The sequence below is a fragment of the Panthera uncia genome, chromosome B1 (assembly GCF_023721935.1).
Source record: "Panthera uncia isolate 11264 chromosome B1, Puncia_PCG_1.0, whole genome shotgun sequence".
Classification (NCBI taxonomy): Eukaryota; Metazoa; Chordata; class Mammalia; order Carnivora; family Felidae; genus Panthera; species Panthera uncia.
The window spans coordinates 12,112,438-12,130,093 of NC_064811.1; the positions used below are offsets into that span (position 1 = coordinate 12,112,438).

Consider the following 17,656-nt stretch of genomic DNA (forward strand, 5'->3'; position numbering starts at 1 on the left):
TCCCATAACTTCTCTTTTTCAAATTCGCCTTTCCAGAATTTGCCAAGATGATAAATTAAAATCACCCGGCACTTAATACACATCCAACAAATGCTGACTTCTTCTCTCATCTTCCTCACTGGTGGAAAACAAAGTGGAAAAACACGAGGAAATTTCTTTTAAGAAACACGTCCTCAAGTGAATTTTCTGTAGTCTCATATAGCAACTTTTTGGAAAAATGGGCAAGACATTGATCTTTAAAAATGGAGATAGCAATGCCAACTCTGTGAAGCTTTGGGGATTAGCTGAAATAGTATCTGTGGACCTTAAGAGGGGCTGTTTGGTGCAGAATCAACACTTGTGGGGAAGCCCCCCCTCCTCCACTTGCCAAGCTGTAGCACAGGCCAGTTCTTGCCTTCTCATTGTTGTGTCCACGGCAAGCATGTGCCCAGCACGCAGCAGACTCTCACGCATCTGCCCAACTGAACCAGAGTGAGCAGGGAAAGGAATCAGACTTTACAAAGGATGGCGTGGCTGTCACAATTCCACTCCATTTGGACTCTGGGCAATAAATCCAGGCTCAACACTTCTCATGATCGTGGGCAGATTTCTCCCCCCACCGCCCCCCCCCCCAAGCCCTCGCCAAACGCTCACAAACAGCCAGACTCAGTTGCTTTGGTCGTTAACACAGTTTATTATTGGCACACTTATCAGTAAAGCATACATAAAATACAGCTGTTTTATAACACACGGAGCCACTGTGTCTTTACATGTGTGGAAGAACATATTAATATGCAAATGGAAAAATTAGTTCTCTTATAAAGTTTCACATAAATACACTGGAATCGCCCCCAAAGAAGAATCCCCATAAAAGAAACCAGGTGAGGGCTTTACAAAATATTATACAAGAAATATACCATGAAAGGAAACAACAGTCAACTCAGATACCATAAAAAACACAAAAAAGTTTCAGATTTATTAAACTGCCCACAAAATTAATGGATTACATGGCTTGAAAAGATTTGGATCAACAGCAATTTTACAAACGAGTAGGTTCTCGAGGGGCCAGGTGTCTGTCTTTACATAAAAATCTGCCTTGGTGTCTTAGATGACAAAAACACATTTCTTGTTTCAGCCCTTGGGCTCAATTGAACCAGCTGGGGTTGGAGAACCGACTGACATGAGCTCACCCAATAATTACCCTGCAAGGCCCTCTTAGCTGTTACCCAATGAAAGAAAAGGTGAAGGAAAAAAATAATAATAAGGATACATTTAAATTACTGTCCAAAGGCTGATTTTTTTTCTTTTCTTTTTTTACTGAAACAAGAAACTCTCAGATGCAAGTCAAAAAGCAGAAAATATTTTACAATATTAAAAAGTCATCTGTAGTTAGGGTCGGCATATAACGAGACCCTGAGCACTGAGGGCGTATTGACAATATGGCCTTCGTCGGGGTGGGGTTGGGGGTGGGGTGTAATTAACAAACACGTGGTTAACACCGAGCCCGGAGAAGCGCGAGCTTTCGCTCTTTTCATTAAGATCAGTGCCACTCTCTGTGTTACCTGTGAAGGCCTCCAGGGAAGGGTCAGGGAAGTTTATTGGAACGATCCTCTCAATTCAAAAAAGAAAAAAAGAAAGAACAACGAAACCCAAACTCAGATCATTGTGGTTTAGAAACAGGTATTTGCGTGGAAGAGTTTTTTATTTCTCCTCCTTCCTCTCCTGCAAGCAAGGATCTGCAAGCGTGAGCGTGCCCCACGACCTACTGTCGGTGGGTGCGGGTGCGGGTGCGGGTGCGGGTCAGTGTCACTGGGGAGCCTGGGGTGGGGCGTTTTCTGATTTGGTCTCTTGAGCGGCGGGGGGTTTACTGCTCCACGGGCTGCTGTTCCCCAGGGCCGGGGGGCTGTTGAAGTCTTCCTCGTCGTCCACGCCGTTGGCCGCGTCATATTGCGTGTTTTCTAATCTAGTGATTAGCCTTTCGTCCTCGTCCCCAAACTCACCTCCCATCAAGGTTGGTTCGCCTACCACCATCACATCCTGTGAACAGCAGCTGACATTATTACAGGGAAACCTTGGGACAGAGAAGCTCAGCTTAAAACACTAGTGGGAGGAGCTGGGGGGGGTGGTCTAGGACAGACACGCTCGTGTACTGTGCACCGGGGGTTAAGTCTCAAAGTCGGGGGGGCGGGGGCGAGACGCATATTGGATTTCTACAGGAAATAAACATTGCCTCCTGACGTGGAACAACCACGCGAGTTTATGTCCTTAGTGCGCAGCCTGACACCGGAGAACGAGCAATGCTAGCAATCTGCAGAAATAAAAAAATGGATTTTTCAAGATTAAAAAAATCCACGCTTTTAACTTGCCGACGTTGGGGACTTTTAGAGAGAGGGCTGTGGAACCTTCTGCTGGGTGCTCTCCACTACCTCCCAAAATCCGCCACTTTTTATGTTAGGGCCTCTGAATGGCTTCAGACTAGCAGCCAACAGGGGGAGGGTGCAATTCTGCAGTATTCACGCAACTCATTCCAAATGGCGTTCTCTCTGTCCCAAGGACGGTATACATTTTAATTGAAGGCAGAATCTCTCTTTTTTCCACTCAGCCAGGCCCTTTTATGCAGCCAATATCCTTGACATTCTGCTACTTAATTATGGTAATTAATTTAGGTAAAGTTTTCGATAAAAACAATGTTCACACTGATTTGACAATTTGCATAGCTAATTAAGTCATTAGCAAAAACCTGCTGATTGCCAACAAGCCCTGAATTTACCATCTGTTATTTCATGGTGCCTGTCACCTATCCCCACACAGGCAACCCTGCCACCAATCTGGGCAGTCAAGAGAACCAGTCTGTCCAGCTGGTGCCATAAAAGGAAGAAGAAGAGCACTAATTATAATTACATTGATGAAGCTGGCAGTCATCAGAAATGGAAGCGTGCAAGAAGAATCCATCTAATCACTCCTTTAAGCAGATTGTCCTTCCATGCAAACAAGGAAGCCACCTACTGTAGCCGGGAGCATCGTGGAGGCCACAGCTGGAGAGGCCCGGGGCCAGGGGAGAAGGGGGCATACACAGGGCACGGCTCCGGCCTCTTTGTTCAGAGGGGGCTGTGTGGGGTTGGTGGGTGACCTGGGCATGGGACAGGACACCTGTCAGGTGATACTGGGTGATACTTGCTGGGCAGGCTGTGAGCAATAATCTACTCAAAAGTGCGGTGACTCCAGGCGAGTGCCCAAGGCCATCAGCTTCCGCCTCTGCCAAAACAAGCAGGGCTGAGCCAGATGCTTTTGGAGACGTAAGGGTGTGTTTCCTGATGTGGAGGCTAATTTGATGAAATGCCTTGGTAACTGGGCGAAAATTTTGTCTTCACTGGGGCAAGACAGGCTTTCCTGGGACGGTATAGGAGAATACTGCCTTTGGTCAGGAGACGGTCCATTGGGCCCTCCCGTTTCTTTCTGGAATTATGAAGGTGCCAATTGAACAAAACCCTTGCTTGTCGCCTGGTTGATTTTGCAGTGGAAAACCTTGTTTGTTTGTTTGTTTGTTTGCTTGATTGACTGATTGATTGGTTCCCCTAGAATTATGGGGAGATAATCAATAGATTTCCAAACTGTGTTTTCTAACTAATCGATCTTGTGATTTGATAAACATGATTTTAAAGAGATATGTCCCAGATTAAGTAAATGCCTCAAACATGCGCTGGGTAAACTCAGCAAATATAGGTACTGGCAGGACAATCAGAAGTGTGCTTCGAAGAACGTACTGACTATGCAACGAAGAGCCAGACACGACATTGACATGTGGGGAGACTCATGAGGGCTCGAGGTGAGGTACAACACAGACAGAGACTCTGATTGGCAAGAATGCCGACAGGACTGGAGATGGAATGTGGCCTCCAGAGAGGAGGGGACATTATCGGGTTAGCCATATGACCCGTTGGGGGTGTTCTGGACAAAAAAGTGCCACTTGGTTACAGGCAGTTAGGAGACAGTGCTTATGATCAGGAACAAAGGTGGGGGGGGGGAAGAATGGGGCAAGATTGGGCAGAGGATGACACGGGTTCATCTCATTTCATGACTTACGTGCAGCACACGTTGAAAGGGTCGGAAAACACATGCATAAGGTGTCACAGGGCAGGGGAAGGGTGTGGGAAGTGACCACATGGGTCCACATTAGTACTGTGAGTCCAAGGTCATCGAGAGAGGCTGGGGCAGTGTGAGGAGGTAAGCGTAATTTGGAAACAGAGGAGAAAAATCAGAGGGCAGCTTAAGCGTGACATTAGAAAAAGTTCTCGACACTCCAGGTGCCTTCATTGCATCAGAAAATAACAGTTATTCAAGAAAAGTACTGTGAAAATAGTGATTTGAATCACTTCAAATGGGACTGATATAGGCTTGTCATGTTTGCAACAGGCATGGATAGTTGTAAGCATCCTAAATTTCAGAGTGATGCCACATTTGCCTTCCTGATTGTACGAGAAAATCCTTAGCCAGATACATAATCCTGTGTGTACCTGTGCGGATGAGTGACAGATGGCAAGCTATGACAGATGTGTGCCGTGGGCTTCTCATGTGCATAGATACCTGAGGCCGCTTAGGCCGCTATGCACGGGGCTCTACCTGCTTCTTCTAAACCTACAGACTCAAAGAGTGGTTCTCTGCTCGGGCAGTCTCACTTGGTTAGCCTCACACAAAACGAACGGAGACACAGTGCACGTTCTGGGCTGCCTCTCCCTAGCGGATGTTGGCCCCGTTTTCCCCACCCCCCCATCTTTAAAAATCCCCCCAACGTTCAACATGAGTAGTGAGAGTTGCATTATCCTTCCCGTCTCTGCTATCTCGTGTGTCCCACAGGAGGCAGGGCTGGTCTGTCTGAGGGTAACCCCGGATGCCCTTCGCTCCCCCTGAGGCAGACCTCTGCTCCTCGCCGGAGGCCTGGAGGCGCCACGCCCATTGTCACATCTTCTCACTAATCCCCCGTGCAAGGACCACCAACCTCTGAGGAGGACTGGAAGTGACTCCTTTCAGGGCCCCTCAATGCTTCTCCTTAAATTGGCCAGAAGGGGTCACTGCTGTTGAATGACACAGGTCTCCATCCCTCCCAGGGTTGAGGCTGCAGTTCGGGATCGCTCCTAGCCCCTGCTCATGGAGTGAGAAGCAGAATCCAAGGATTAAACCCTAGTCCTCGCCGGACACGCACGTTTGCTGCCGTGGCAGCCAGGCGGACCACAGCTGTGGTCACGGTGGCACAGAGAACCTGGCCGTGCCTTCGAACGAGGCAGCCATTGTGCCTGCAGATCACGTTCTAGTTCAACAGTCAAATCGTGTCGGTAATTCAGTACACAGGGTTAAAAGAGGGGGTCGCTACAAGCCAGACGATGCCTATCGCGGAAGGTCCATTCAGCAAGAGTGCACCCCGAAATGTGCACATTTTCCTAACGTGGCGGTGGCTTTTTCCTGCCCACCCTTGGCCATCTGTAAGCTTGACTTCATTGAAACGTCTTGAATTGCATGGTGCGGGGGTGGTGCTGGCGTTCTGCTCTCGCTTTCTAATGGTGCCTTGTTCTCTCGAAGTCCAAGGGGTCTCACTTCATTAAAAGCCCTCTCGACACAGGGATCCTCCACTAAGATGTAGTTGTTGGCTTGGAGGATAGGAGCATAAGGGAGCGGAACAGACTATGTGCCCTTTAAAATAAAATTGAAATGTTTCCGACGAGGCTAGGGATGTCGAAATCTGTGACACACATACCGCTATTCTACACCTGAGGCAGACATCACCAATGGATGGCCCACCAAACCCAAGGCCTCAGAATCCTGCTCAGTGCCGTACCCTGCTGGCTGACACCGGGAGACCGAGCTGGCAGGAGAGACTGAGCTCTTCAGTGACCGACAGGGCCTGGGTTTTTGTTGTGGTTGTTTAATCTCGGTATTGCTGATATCTGGTACGGTGTGGGGCACATAGTAGGAGCTCAAAACAACTGTTGAACTGAACTGAATTCTTGCAGTCACTGTGCCTTTAAGGAGCAATGCTACAGTTCCAGAGTTCTCTGGAATGCACTTCCACTTGCTAGAGGAAACTAACAAATGTTAGTTTCTAAAACTCCAGGAGTAGATGAATAATAGGCTACTTGTGTGCACTTTGGGGTTGACTTATTTATACCAGGCCATTTTCTCTGTGTATTTTCCAATTTAACCAGAAGTGGGCCTAACTTATTGGTACCTTAATAAAAAGACTCTGTTTTTTTTTTTTTCTTTGATTTTTTTTTTCTGACTCTTTAGCCAGTTCAGAAAACAGAGGTGAGTCTGGCATTGTTTAAAAACTATAATTCCTAGCGGTCTTAAAATTAAAATGGTACCTTCCCCACAGGCTGGCCACTCTCTCCATGACCCTTTCTTTCTAGTGCAGTGATGATGAAAACCATACCCTCTGTCTATGGAAGACAGGAGAAGAGTCTCAGTGGCCCAGGTGATTCTCAGGTACTGATGGGGTTGCCTCTAGCCAAAGAAAACCGACCGATGGAAAGTGGGTAAAAGTGGGTTGGGGCCAGATTTGAAAGACACATTTAGGAGTAAGTGGAGAATCCCCATGAAAGAAGAATCCACTCTCACATGGGGAGAGATATGAGGACAACAGACCAAGACAGGGAAAAAGGTGTGAAAGAGAAAAGGTAAAATTGTACCGGTTGAGGGAAGTAATAAGAAATAGAACACATTTCCGAAGACATGGTATCCAAGGGATAGCCATGAAGCACCACGGAAGTATCAGGGTTCAAACGACAGTCAAACGCCGGGAGACAGGGTGATGTGACAAGGGCAGCAGAGAAGGACACCCACACGTAATCGTGGAGGGGACCAGGGACGAGAAATGTTTACAGGAGCATGAGAATTTAAAAGCGATAAATGATCTAACACTGGGCTGAGGAATCTGGAGTCAGGAAGGAAGTAGGCAGACAGGACAGAACTTGAAAAAAAAAAAAAATGGAGATGAAGAAAGTGCCCACACGGGCAACGCGCTATTTGGGGACACCCGTCAGCTGTCAGCCTCGGAGTTCAAAGAAGCCCCCTTCTAAGCGGCCCATTTCCTCTGTCAAGACCCAGAAATGAAAGAAAGGGTCAAGAGGTCAGGAGAGTTGAGACCAAACCAAGGGCGGACCCTCCCCCTGAGCTGATGAAATGGGTCAAGTGGCATCCACTGAGCTGCGATTTTAGTGGCCGAGAGTTAATTACCTGAGTCTCAAAATGAGAAGGGCACCCATGTTGGGAAGGCCCAGTCAAATTACAACATGGAGCCTGAACGCCGGAAGCTAGTTTCCAGTGGAGCACAGGGGTCCCCGGGGATGGTGCCGAGGGCCCCTTCTCTGCCGCCAGGCATGGCGCTAAGTGATCTTTTAATTAAACCTTACGTGACACATCTCCTGTCTGTGCCTCTGACGGCTCTGTAATTCAGGTCCCTGTGCAGCACAGACGCTTCATATTCCTTCCTAATTCCCAGTTTGCAGGGGAAGGTTTCCACGGTCGAGCTCCTCCGCCCACCCTCCCCCTGCCCTTGCCTGGCCCTCCCCCGCCCCCAACCCAGAAGGCAGGAGCGGCTAAAGGGGACTTTCCCTGGGCCCCCAGCAGGCGGAGGACAGGCGGAGGCGGGATTTCGGGCCTAAGAGGAAAGCGAGACTTACAGGTACCTGACTGGACAGACTCAGGTTGGCGGCTGGCGTCTTCTTCTTGCTGCCGGTGCTGTTGGCGGTGTTCCCGGCGCTGCTGTTGGACGTGCTGCTGGTGGAGTTTTTTCTTTTTCTCCGCTTCGTTGTCGGCTGCCGTGTGGGTTCTGCTACAATACGGACAACGGATGGAGGGTCAGATCTGGGGCAACCGTCACCATACCGGCCCCCCAAGGAAGCTGTGCTTGTAAATGACAAAGAGCAGACTCTACACTGTTGCCGTTTCTTTTAGCTTCACGCTAAGTGAAGGGAGGAAGTCGTGGCTTTATCCTTTTAGCACCAAATGGCTGCAACTCTTTTCTTTGGTCTCTAGATCAAACGATTTGTGCTTCACTGTTCTCTCTACCGTTAGACACGTGCCTGCAGTCTAGTAAATGTATTTTAGGGGCGAGCCGCAAATACCACTGTTAGAGTCGCGTGAAACATGTTATCACCATTACAGAATTTGAGAAAACCCTTTTCTCTGGACTGTTGGCTCTTTAGGGGGAAAGGAGGGCTCTGCGTTCCCCCGGGGGGCCTCTGAGGAATGACAGAAAGGGTTAAAACGAGTTAAGGTGGTAGGCCAGCATCTCCCAGTCGGCACTTGGTTGCAGGCCAGCGCAGACCTTGAGATGCTCAAGTACAGAAAAGAGGAAGCATGAGTTCTATCAGCTGAGAGTGTCACACGTAGGGTCCCTGGCTCAGTACAGTTCTCAGGTCGCATGGTTTGGACGCCAGCGTTTAAAGAATGCTGCTCATTTCAAAGTTGCTGGGGGGAGAAGGTCGAAGTGTGCTAGGGCCAGCATCTGCACGAAGGGGAACTAGATCTTTGCATCCAAGTCCCGCTTAGAAACAGAGGAAAATGTTGCGGACCCGACAGCTGAACAACGTCTTAGTGGAAGCAGAGGGACGTGTGGTGATGTGGGGCCGGAGGAAGGTTATTTGTCTACATATTAGGTAGTGTGAGTAGTACACAATGTTTTCATGTTCGTAATGGTTTCATCTGCTTCACGTGTTTTATGTCATGACTATTGTATGTTCCTGGCAACTCTGTTAATTCGGTTCTATTCTGATCTTTGTTTTGTAAATGAGAAATCTGCGGAAACTTTTTCCAGGCATTTACTAAGTTGGAAATGTCATGTAAAAGCATCCTTTTTGCTAACCCTCTTTTGAACCAGCGCTGATGGAGAGAAGGTGAGCCAGGGACCCAGCGAGAGAGCCTTGTAGCATTTTCTTAAAACATTTATGCGCTTCTGATGGGCAGTGGGGAGGATTTCCTTTAAGGCTCATTTCAAAGGCCACTTAGTCCACCAAATTACCCCTAACATTTGAGGAAGAAGAGGATTGTGTTCCTATTTATATACCAATTCTTCTTTTGTAAATATTTTGTCTCTTATGTGCAAAGATTTTCTTTTTTCTTTTTTTTTTTTTGTAAACATGATTAATTTTTTTAAGTTTATTTATTTTGAGAGAGAGCACAAGTGAGTGTATGTGTGCAAGCAGGGGAGGGGCAGAAGGGGGGGGTTGGAGAGAGAGAATCTCAAGCAGAATCTGCACTGTCAGCACAGAGCCTGACACCGGGCTCGATCTCATGAAGTGTGAGATTATGACTTGAGCCAAAATCCGGAGGGAGTCGCATGCTTAACCTACTGAGCCCCCCAGGTGCCCCAAAGATCTTCATCAAAGGTCCTAACATGTCTATCTGTAGAGAGTTATGGGTGCTGCTCCTAAAAATTGTGGAAACAGGAAATAGAATTTTTCCAGCTCATGATGCTGGAAAAGAGCTGAGTGACATTCAAAGTCAATCAAATACTTAGTTCCCCTGACAAATAGCTTCTTCCATTACCTCAAGAATTAAAACTGACTACCTTTTTTTTTTTTTTTTTTCTTTTTGGTATCTGTATTCCTTCATGAAATTTGGGGGAAATATATCGAAACTGTGTGCTCTGGATTATTCCCATTGGCAGCAGGTAGCTGAGGTAAGAGAGTCATGAACTCTGGAGACATAAAAACCTATTGTGACACAGGCCTCCTTCATTGATGAGCTATGAGACTGACCTTGGCAAATTACTACTTTAAATTTCAGGCCCTCAGGGCGCCTGGGTGGCTCAGTCTGTTGAGCCACAGACTTCTGCTCAGGTCATGATCTCACTACTCTTGGGATCTTACTGCTCATGGGCTGACAGCTCAGAGCCTGGAGCCTGCTTCGCATTCTGTATCTCCCTCTCTCTCTGCCCCTCCCCCCTCGTGCTCTGTCTCTCTCTCTCTCTCTCTCTCAAAAATAAACATTAAAAAAAATAAATTTCAGGCCCTGTATATTTAAATAGGAAATAATAAGTACCTCATAAGGTTATAATGAGGATTCAGCAAACGAATGGAAGGTCCGTGAGGGCTGGGATTTCTGTTTCATTCAGGGCTGTACCTCTAGTGACTAGAACAGTGCCTGGCACCTAGGAGGGGCTCAATAAATAACTATTGAATGAATGTTTTAATTAATAAATAATATATAAATTATATATGCATATGTTGGGAAATACAGGTTCTCAAAGCATTTATTGAGTGAACTATTTTTTCTCATAAAGCCCTATTGATATTGCAAGAGAATATAATTTAAGCACATTTAATGTGTTTGAAAAATAATGCTCTAAATGTCTAAAATTCCTCTAAGAGGGGGATGTAACTATTCTATGTAAAATAATGCCCATTTTCTCAGATGTCTAAATATGTACTTGGCTAAGTCTATCTTCATTTTATATAAAATGCCTCGCCAATTACCAGTGGAAGGTGACCATTATATTTTGTGATTCAGAAAGCTATGTGCTTCGTGTTAATAATTACTCTTTATAAAAATAATTTTTAGCGAATGGATACGTTTTGCTTTTATGATCAATGAGGCTCGACACACGCCCGGGAGTAAAAATGTATTAGATAGAATGACAATTAATGATAACTGGAAGCAGTAATTTCAGAACCTCAGCAGGAGACTGTAGTATCGAAACTGCCTTCTAAGGAAGTGAGGAAAATGGAATCTTTTATGTATTCTCTTCATGATCAGAGTACCCTTTGATATTAGATCTATCTTTAAAAATGAAACTATTTATTTATTTTTTTCTTTCTTTCCTTTTTCCCTTCCATCCTCCCTTCCTCCCTCCTTTCGTTCCTATAATTTCTATGATTCTTAAGCAGACAAACAAACAAAAAAACAAGCAAAATAACAACAGACTGTGAGAAGCCATCAGTCCTGTCCAGTGGAACAAAGACTAGACCGGGAGACAGGAAACCCTGGTTCTGATTTCGGCTTTGCCAGTGACCTTGGTAACATTGAATAAATCAGTTGACTTTTGTGGGTCTCAGGTCCCAAGTGAGATTGCAGATGATTCCTAAGGATGTTTTTATTTTACAAATTAGATGTCCCCCAGTCTAAATATCCATAATAAGCTACTTTTCCTGATCAATTTATGCTTCCTTCCTTCCTTCCTTCTCACATCATTTTATCCCCAAAAGAGGCCTCCCTCAGAAGACGCATTTTTAGAATGGGAGGGAAGAACGAGGTCGTACCTGGTGGTGCTACCATTCGCTGCCACTTCTGAAATAAGCAGGTCTTCAGGCAGTCTCGTGGACTGAGGTTGTAAGTTTTATGTCTCGACATCAGCTCCTGCATTGGCTCCAGTATTACACACAACTGCAAAAAAGTTCAAAGACGTTGGCGTTTCGCTGCTTGATAATATTATCTGCAGTAAGTAATGTCAACAGCTGGAAACAATTAGAAAGCTTAAAGGTACTTCTCTTGTTCTCCTGCTTTTGATTTTCTCTGTGCAAGTTTGGAGGAAGAGAAATACTACCAATACCTGATAATGCCCACTTCATTTACTATTATTTATACTGCCATATTATAGCTGAATGTGGTTTATACCCGCACACACGCACGCGTGTGCATATCCAAGGACACATTCTGTACAAACTCTTGGGTGGATGTATGTAGCTCTATTCTGAATTCAAATGATTCTTTCTGGTTAAAGAAAAAAAGCTCTCTTCCGTGGAGCACAGCATGCTCTGATTTCTACTCTGGTTTCTGCTGTTGTTCCTGTTTGTATAACCACACACTGTGAGTTACAATGCTAGTTTATGTAGATTACGTGGCAGTGAAAGCCATCTTTTAAACTCTGGAGAACAAAGTGGCAACTGGAAGTACTTTTTTGATCCTCAGTCGTATCAAGGCCCGTGATGAACACTATTTTATTTTTATTCATGTGCTCATTTGTATTTTACACATAATGATAATGTCAGTAACATATGCCCACATTAGTTCAGCGTGGGGGCTTTTTTTGTGGCGCTGCACACTGTTGCTTTCTTCCCTCCTTTGGTTAGATGTTTCAGATTTACTTCGGTCCAAGACATCTGATGACAAAGATTAATGAATGAAACGAGACCGTAAATCCATTTAGGATTGCCTTGAACTTTTCTGAATTCCTTCTCCCGTTGGAAGCTCATCAGAACACTGCCACATGGAGAGTGCCGTATCGAAGAAGACAAAGACCACAACCTGGAATGATGTATCCAGTACTGTTGCAATTACAACCACACAGATATTGGCAATGCACCCTCCCATGTGGAAAAACACTAGTTCATTATGAAAGGCAGATGTGCAATCTCCTCCTTCCTCGGCCCATCGCTCTGACTACCCCGTTCCCTTCTGTCATTACTCAGCAGACACGTTGGCTTTTATCCACTGGTTTCCCTCTCACCTGGAATTCTACCCTCCCCTCTTCTTGGCCAAGAATGCCCACTCGTCCTTGCGACAAGGTCACTGCTCCTGTTACGCCTTCGCCTTCATCTCCAGGTTTTGCATCTCCCTACGCAGGCTGAATTGGGTGCCTCTCTATGGTTCTCTCCATGCACCCAGCCCTTTCTGCTTTACGAATGTACTCACCCATGCTTTGCAACTATCTGCTTCTAGTCTTTCTTCCACTTGACCTTGAACTCTTTGAATGCTGAGACTGTGCCTTGTATCTCTGTGTCCCTAGGTTTGGCTCAAGTGAATGGATGCATTTAAGGTGTCTTTAGAAAGACCGGAGGATTTTTCCATGCCAATGTTCCTGAAAGTATGGTCTAGGTAACACTTCCATCGGAACCAAATGAGTTGATAATTAAAAATGCAGGCTTCTAGGGGCACCTACGTGGCTTAAGTCAGTTAAATGTCTGACTTCCGCTCAGGTCACGATCTCGAGGTTTGTGGGTTTGAGCCCTGCGTGGGGCTCTGTGCTGACAGCTCGGAGCCTGGAGCCTGCTTCGGATTCTGTGTCTCCCTCCCTCTCTCTTTCTTCGCCTCCCCCATTTGTGCTCTGTCTCTCTCTCTCTATCAAAAATAAATAAACATTAAAAAAATGCAGATTTCCAGGTTTTTCCCCTTCTGTTTCACTGGGTCTGGAGCTGGGGTCCTGAATCTGCCTTTTGGAAAAGCATGCCCCTGTCGTATTCTGATACAGACTCCCGAAGTCTGCTGCCCTACATATGTGCTAGGCTTTAGAAAAGATACATATAAACAGCAAGACATGTGCAAATGCCCTGTGGTTTCCAGCTTGAATTCCACTCTCTTCTCACTTAACCCCATTTGCCCATGCTGCTCCTCTCTTCTCAAGCCTAAGCATGATAATCAAGATTACCTTCATCTAGAAAACATTGTCTGCTCTTTTTACCTAACAATGATCTAAACTTGACCCAAACCGCTAACTCCGTTGAAAGGACAACTGTAATCTCTTTCCCATTGCAGTTTCTCAGGAAGAAGAGAGGAAGACTTCAAAGCCTAAATGACACATGTACAGTGTCAGCCAAAGAGACAAAGCCACTCAACCCTAGTGGATCAGGCTGTCAAGTAATGAGATCTGGATGCGTGACGGTACATCTTCAATCTTGTCTATCTTCTTGCTTATTTGGAGTCCTCCCTGAAACGTAAAGTGTTAGTAAGGAAGACCCCATGAAAGAGGGGAGATTCCTGTGCAATGAGCTCCACATTCCCACACCGTGAAGACTCGATGTGGACATTACTCCATTAAGAATTCCTCGCTGGAAATCAAAGTACGTGCAAGCCATAGACGGCCGCGGGTCTCCCCCAACGGCTGATGCTCAGCAGACCAGAGTAAAGGATTCCATAGTCATCTCTACAAACAGAGATAAGGGCGGATTATCCATCAAAGGAGGACCACTGCGAGATGCAGACCGGGTTGGAAGATGTTTGCATCTATTACTAAGCTAGGTTAGTAAGAAAGGAAAAGCTTTCAGGGAAGTTCTAAGGGCTGGGAAAACTTTTTTTTAATTAAAAAACCCCACAACGTTAAGTTTTCAGGCCGTTTCCTTTTGGCCCGTTCCCCGTTCTTGAGAAATGGGTGTATAGTGGTGGTAAAATACATAGGAGGCAAGAGGTCTAGGTATGGATTTTAATTCTGCACTAGGTATGCACCCTTGGGGGAGTCCCTGAAGAGTGCCGGGGCTCCGTCTCACCTGCAAAACAATACCCATCTTGTGTGTTGTTGTGAGAATTTGAGGTAGTATGTCTGACACATCAGAGGTCAACAAACAGTAGATACTACAATTACGTGTTAACACGTACAGCACAGACAAACAGATGACATTTCTATTACTTCACATCCACAAGCATTTACTGCGCTTTCTTCTAAGTGTCAGGCACTCTTGCTTTGGCGCTGGGGACCTAATGAGGAGAATAGGATCTCTGCCCTCACGGAGTCTTTGGCCCCCTTCGGAATGATTTCAGGATAGTAAGAAAACTCCCAGAGTTTCCACGTCAAGCATCTTCGGGAATCACATCTCTGTGAAGCAAGTATTTTCGTTACACGACAAGTCAGATGGCCAAAGTGACCTTTGTGGACCCAGAGGGGCCCTGGGCAGGATACATGCTGGCACACAGGAGAGTTGCCTTTATCCTGAGAACCTGCGAGCTCATCATCTACTTCTTTTTGTGGTGCCTTCCTTTCCTTTCCTCTCTGGGCTTTGGGGCAGCATTTTTTTTTTCAGGTGCTAATCCTCAGGATTGATCCCTCCCCCTTTAATGTAAAAATACTTTCCCATCACGGCAACCCACCCCAAAGGAATTCGTATCTCTGAATACTAATCAGGAATCCCCGAAGCCATGTTTTTGCCTTCTAGGGGAGGGTTCCCAGGATGGAGAGGCAGCCTTCCCCTGGATTCCTGTGTGCAAACAAGCGAGCCTGCTGTGGAGGTGCGCTGGCTTTGCTGGGCTGCATGCTGTAGGTGGCAGAACTAACTCAGACAAGAGCCTGCCTTCTCAAGCAGCAAGCCAGTGCCTTCGGGCCACAGCCAAGGCCTGGGGCGTTATGAAACGAGATCAGGAAGACAGCTGGGGGAGCGGGTTCCCGCAGCCACTGGCCAGTTCCTTCTGGAGCCAAGATTCCTGCTGTCCCTGGGGTCTCGGACCCCCCTGAGAAGCTGGTGCAGGCTAGGCAGGCTAGGCAGCCTCTCGAATTTTGTACAAAATATCTGGAGGTTTATGAACCCTCTTATACTCCCAACCATAGACTCTAGGGAAAGAGTTCCCTGTGTGTCATAAGTGTAAACCAGGCTACGGTACACGTGCCTTTTGCTCCACCCCATGCATGCACACGCGCGCACACACACACACATCAGTCGACTGCATGTTAATGGAGCTAAGCATAGTAACAGAGTCCTTTGATTTAGAGGCACAATTTCATATGCAAACTTGGACCTGCTGCAAACGTCTTAGTGGTTGGGTCCCTTTGCCTGAAGAGGAAGGTCCCAGACAGCATTTGTGCAACTTCTGTAGCACCTTGCGTGCAGGGCTCTCATTTAGTTTGGTTTCCTCCAGTGGTGGTGTTGGGGGAGGGGGGGGTACCAGGAGGAATTCTAGAACACTGTGGAAGGGGGCAGGAGTCAGCAAGGCTTGAGATCTCATTTTGAGTATGAAGCCCCTGAACGTCCAGCTAGGATCCCAAAGAAAGCTATCGCCCACCCCAGCAAAGCTGCAAGGACACCTTTTTGCAGATTTAGTGAGAATTTTAAGCTAGGTTTGATCTCCTTATGCTTCTGACTTCATGTTCTGGGATTCTGGCCCCAGCACTGACCCTTGGGTATGGAATCAATGCCTGTAGCTACAACAGTGACTTGCTGGGTGAGTAAAAGGATAGATGGATGGAAGGATGGATAGATGGGTGGATGGATGGATGCGTGGATGGATAATGAACAGCATGGCCAGATTTATAGCAAGGAGTCATTTGCTAATAGCAGACAAATCAGGCATCGTCCCGGGGGCTTAGAGGTGATGAATTTGTCCATTTGATAAATAACCAATTGCCTCCTCTATACAGAAGGCTTTGCACAAATGCACATGCATGTACTCAATTACTACATGTCCAGACCAGGTAGGAAGATCTCAGCTAGTCCTGGGACTTGTCACAGTAACAAAGGGCCGAGCAAATGTAGACAGTGTTGTGTTTTGCTTTGTTTTCATCGGACGGTTCTCCCGGAGACATTTGATTCTCCTTGTTCTTCTTGTTCAACTCCCTGCCCAAAGCCAGTCCCAGAAATAGGTGATGCTTGTCAGAGGCGGCTCTGGCGAGGAGAAAGCTAACGCCCTGGGGCTGGCAGTTGGCTAACTCCCAAACCTAGGTCCCGTCTACTGCCAACATTCTGATCCACTCTTTTCTGGATGATGGATGACATCCTCTGAGCCTGAGCCACCTAGTCTTTGTATATAGGTTTGCCCAAGGTTACTCTTTCAATGCCAGCTCAGGCCTTTCTTCATGTTGTGCTTTTCACCTAGAAGACCTCCCCTCATTCCCAGTCCTTTTAACCAGAGGTTGGCAAGCTATAGTCTGTAGGCGGAATATGGCCATGCTTACGCAATGTTGGTAGCTGCTTTTGTGAAGTGACACCAGAATTGAATCGTTGTGACAGCATTCATATAGTCCGCAAACCTGAAAATATTTACTATCTGGCCTTTCACAGAAAGATTGCTGACCTCTCTTCTAAACCGGTGCTGCTCAAAGTAGGTGGTCTACAAACTCTTTGTTGTGTTTCCGTGACAGGATAAGCAGCTTGAGGCACAGTGTAATTCAGTTCACTGCTTCCTTCACTAAGAAAATCTTATGTCAAAAAAAAAAAAAAAAAAAAAAAAGTCAGATGAACTAAACAATGTGTTCAACGATGCAGTTGATTTATATTCCAGAGCAAGCTTCCTTGAGTTTACAGTCTGGTACTGGCTTGAAAACCACATTTGAGTCATACCAATATGACCATTAATGTCCTCCAAGGTGCAGCTCAAAGCCCACATCTGTCTTTGACCATCCCCGCCCACAAGGGACTTCTGCTTCTATAGCACTTATTACGAATCTAGGTACGTCCTCGTGTTTATATTTGCATTGGGAATATTCCTTTCCTGTGGACTTGTTTCATCTGCTTATCTATAGCAAGCCATATTTCACTTTTCTCTCCCTTCTATTTAACACAGTATTAGGCATACTCAAATATTTGCTGAGTCGTAACTTAATAATCACGGTGGAGTATCTAACCTATGCCTGTCCCTGGAGTACGTACCTGACGTATATTAGATCATTAACCCTCACCAGCTACTGGCCCACTTTCACAGGTGAGGAAACTCAGACTCAAAGCCATTAAGTCACCTAGAGCTGATAGTAAAGAGTGTGATTCCTATACCGTACCCAAGGTTTTACAGCTATTCGAAGGGCAGAGAAGAGGTTCGTAGTCAAGTCTGCCTGATTCCAATGATGTGTTCTTAACAACAAACTGTTCTGTTATCTACCTTTCTAAATATGAGTGGCTTAAATCGCTACTAAGATACCAAGTTCAAAGGCTCTCTCATTGTGAGGTGCCTGGGTGGCTCAGTCAGTTCAGCGGCTGGCTCTTATGTGCAGGTCAGGTCATGATCTTGCAGTTTGTGAGGTCAAGCTCTGTGATGACAGTGTGGAGCCTGC

The 17,656-nt window shown here is 46.2% G+C and overlaps 1 protein-coding gene across 7 annotated transcripts in view; it reads right to left on the reverse strand.

The window, feature by feature from the left end:
- Positions 1–653: 653 nt before the first annotated feature.
- LDB2 (LIM domain binding 2) overlaps positions 654–17,656 on the reverse strand; it is a 382,619-nt gene continuing 365,616 nt past the window's right edge. Inside the window, exons 6-9 of one of the 7 annotated variants that reach the window (XM_049630353.1) lie at positions 11,232–11,355; positions 7,653–7,801; positions 4,976–5,118; positions 1,931–2,016 (exon numbers count right to left, since the gene is read on the reverse strand). In XM_049630353.1, the coding sequence (XP_049486310.1) occupies positions 5,014–5,118; positions 7,653–7,801; positions 11,232–11,355 (378 nt within the window). In that variant the 3' untranslated portion in view covers positions 1,931–2,016; positions 4,976–5,013. Of the gene's footprint in view, positions 2,017–4,975; positions 5,119–7,652; positions 7,805–11,231; positions 11,356–17,656 lie in introns of all 7 variants that reach the window. The other 6 variants (XM_049630354.1, XM_049630352.1, XM_049630351.1 and 3 more) reach the window with 6 other exon arrangements.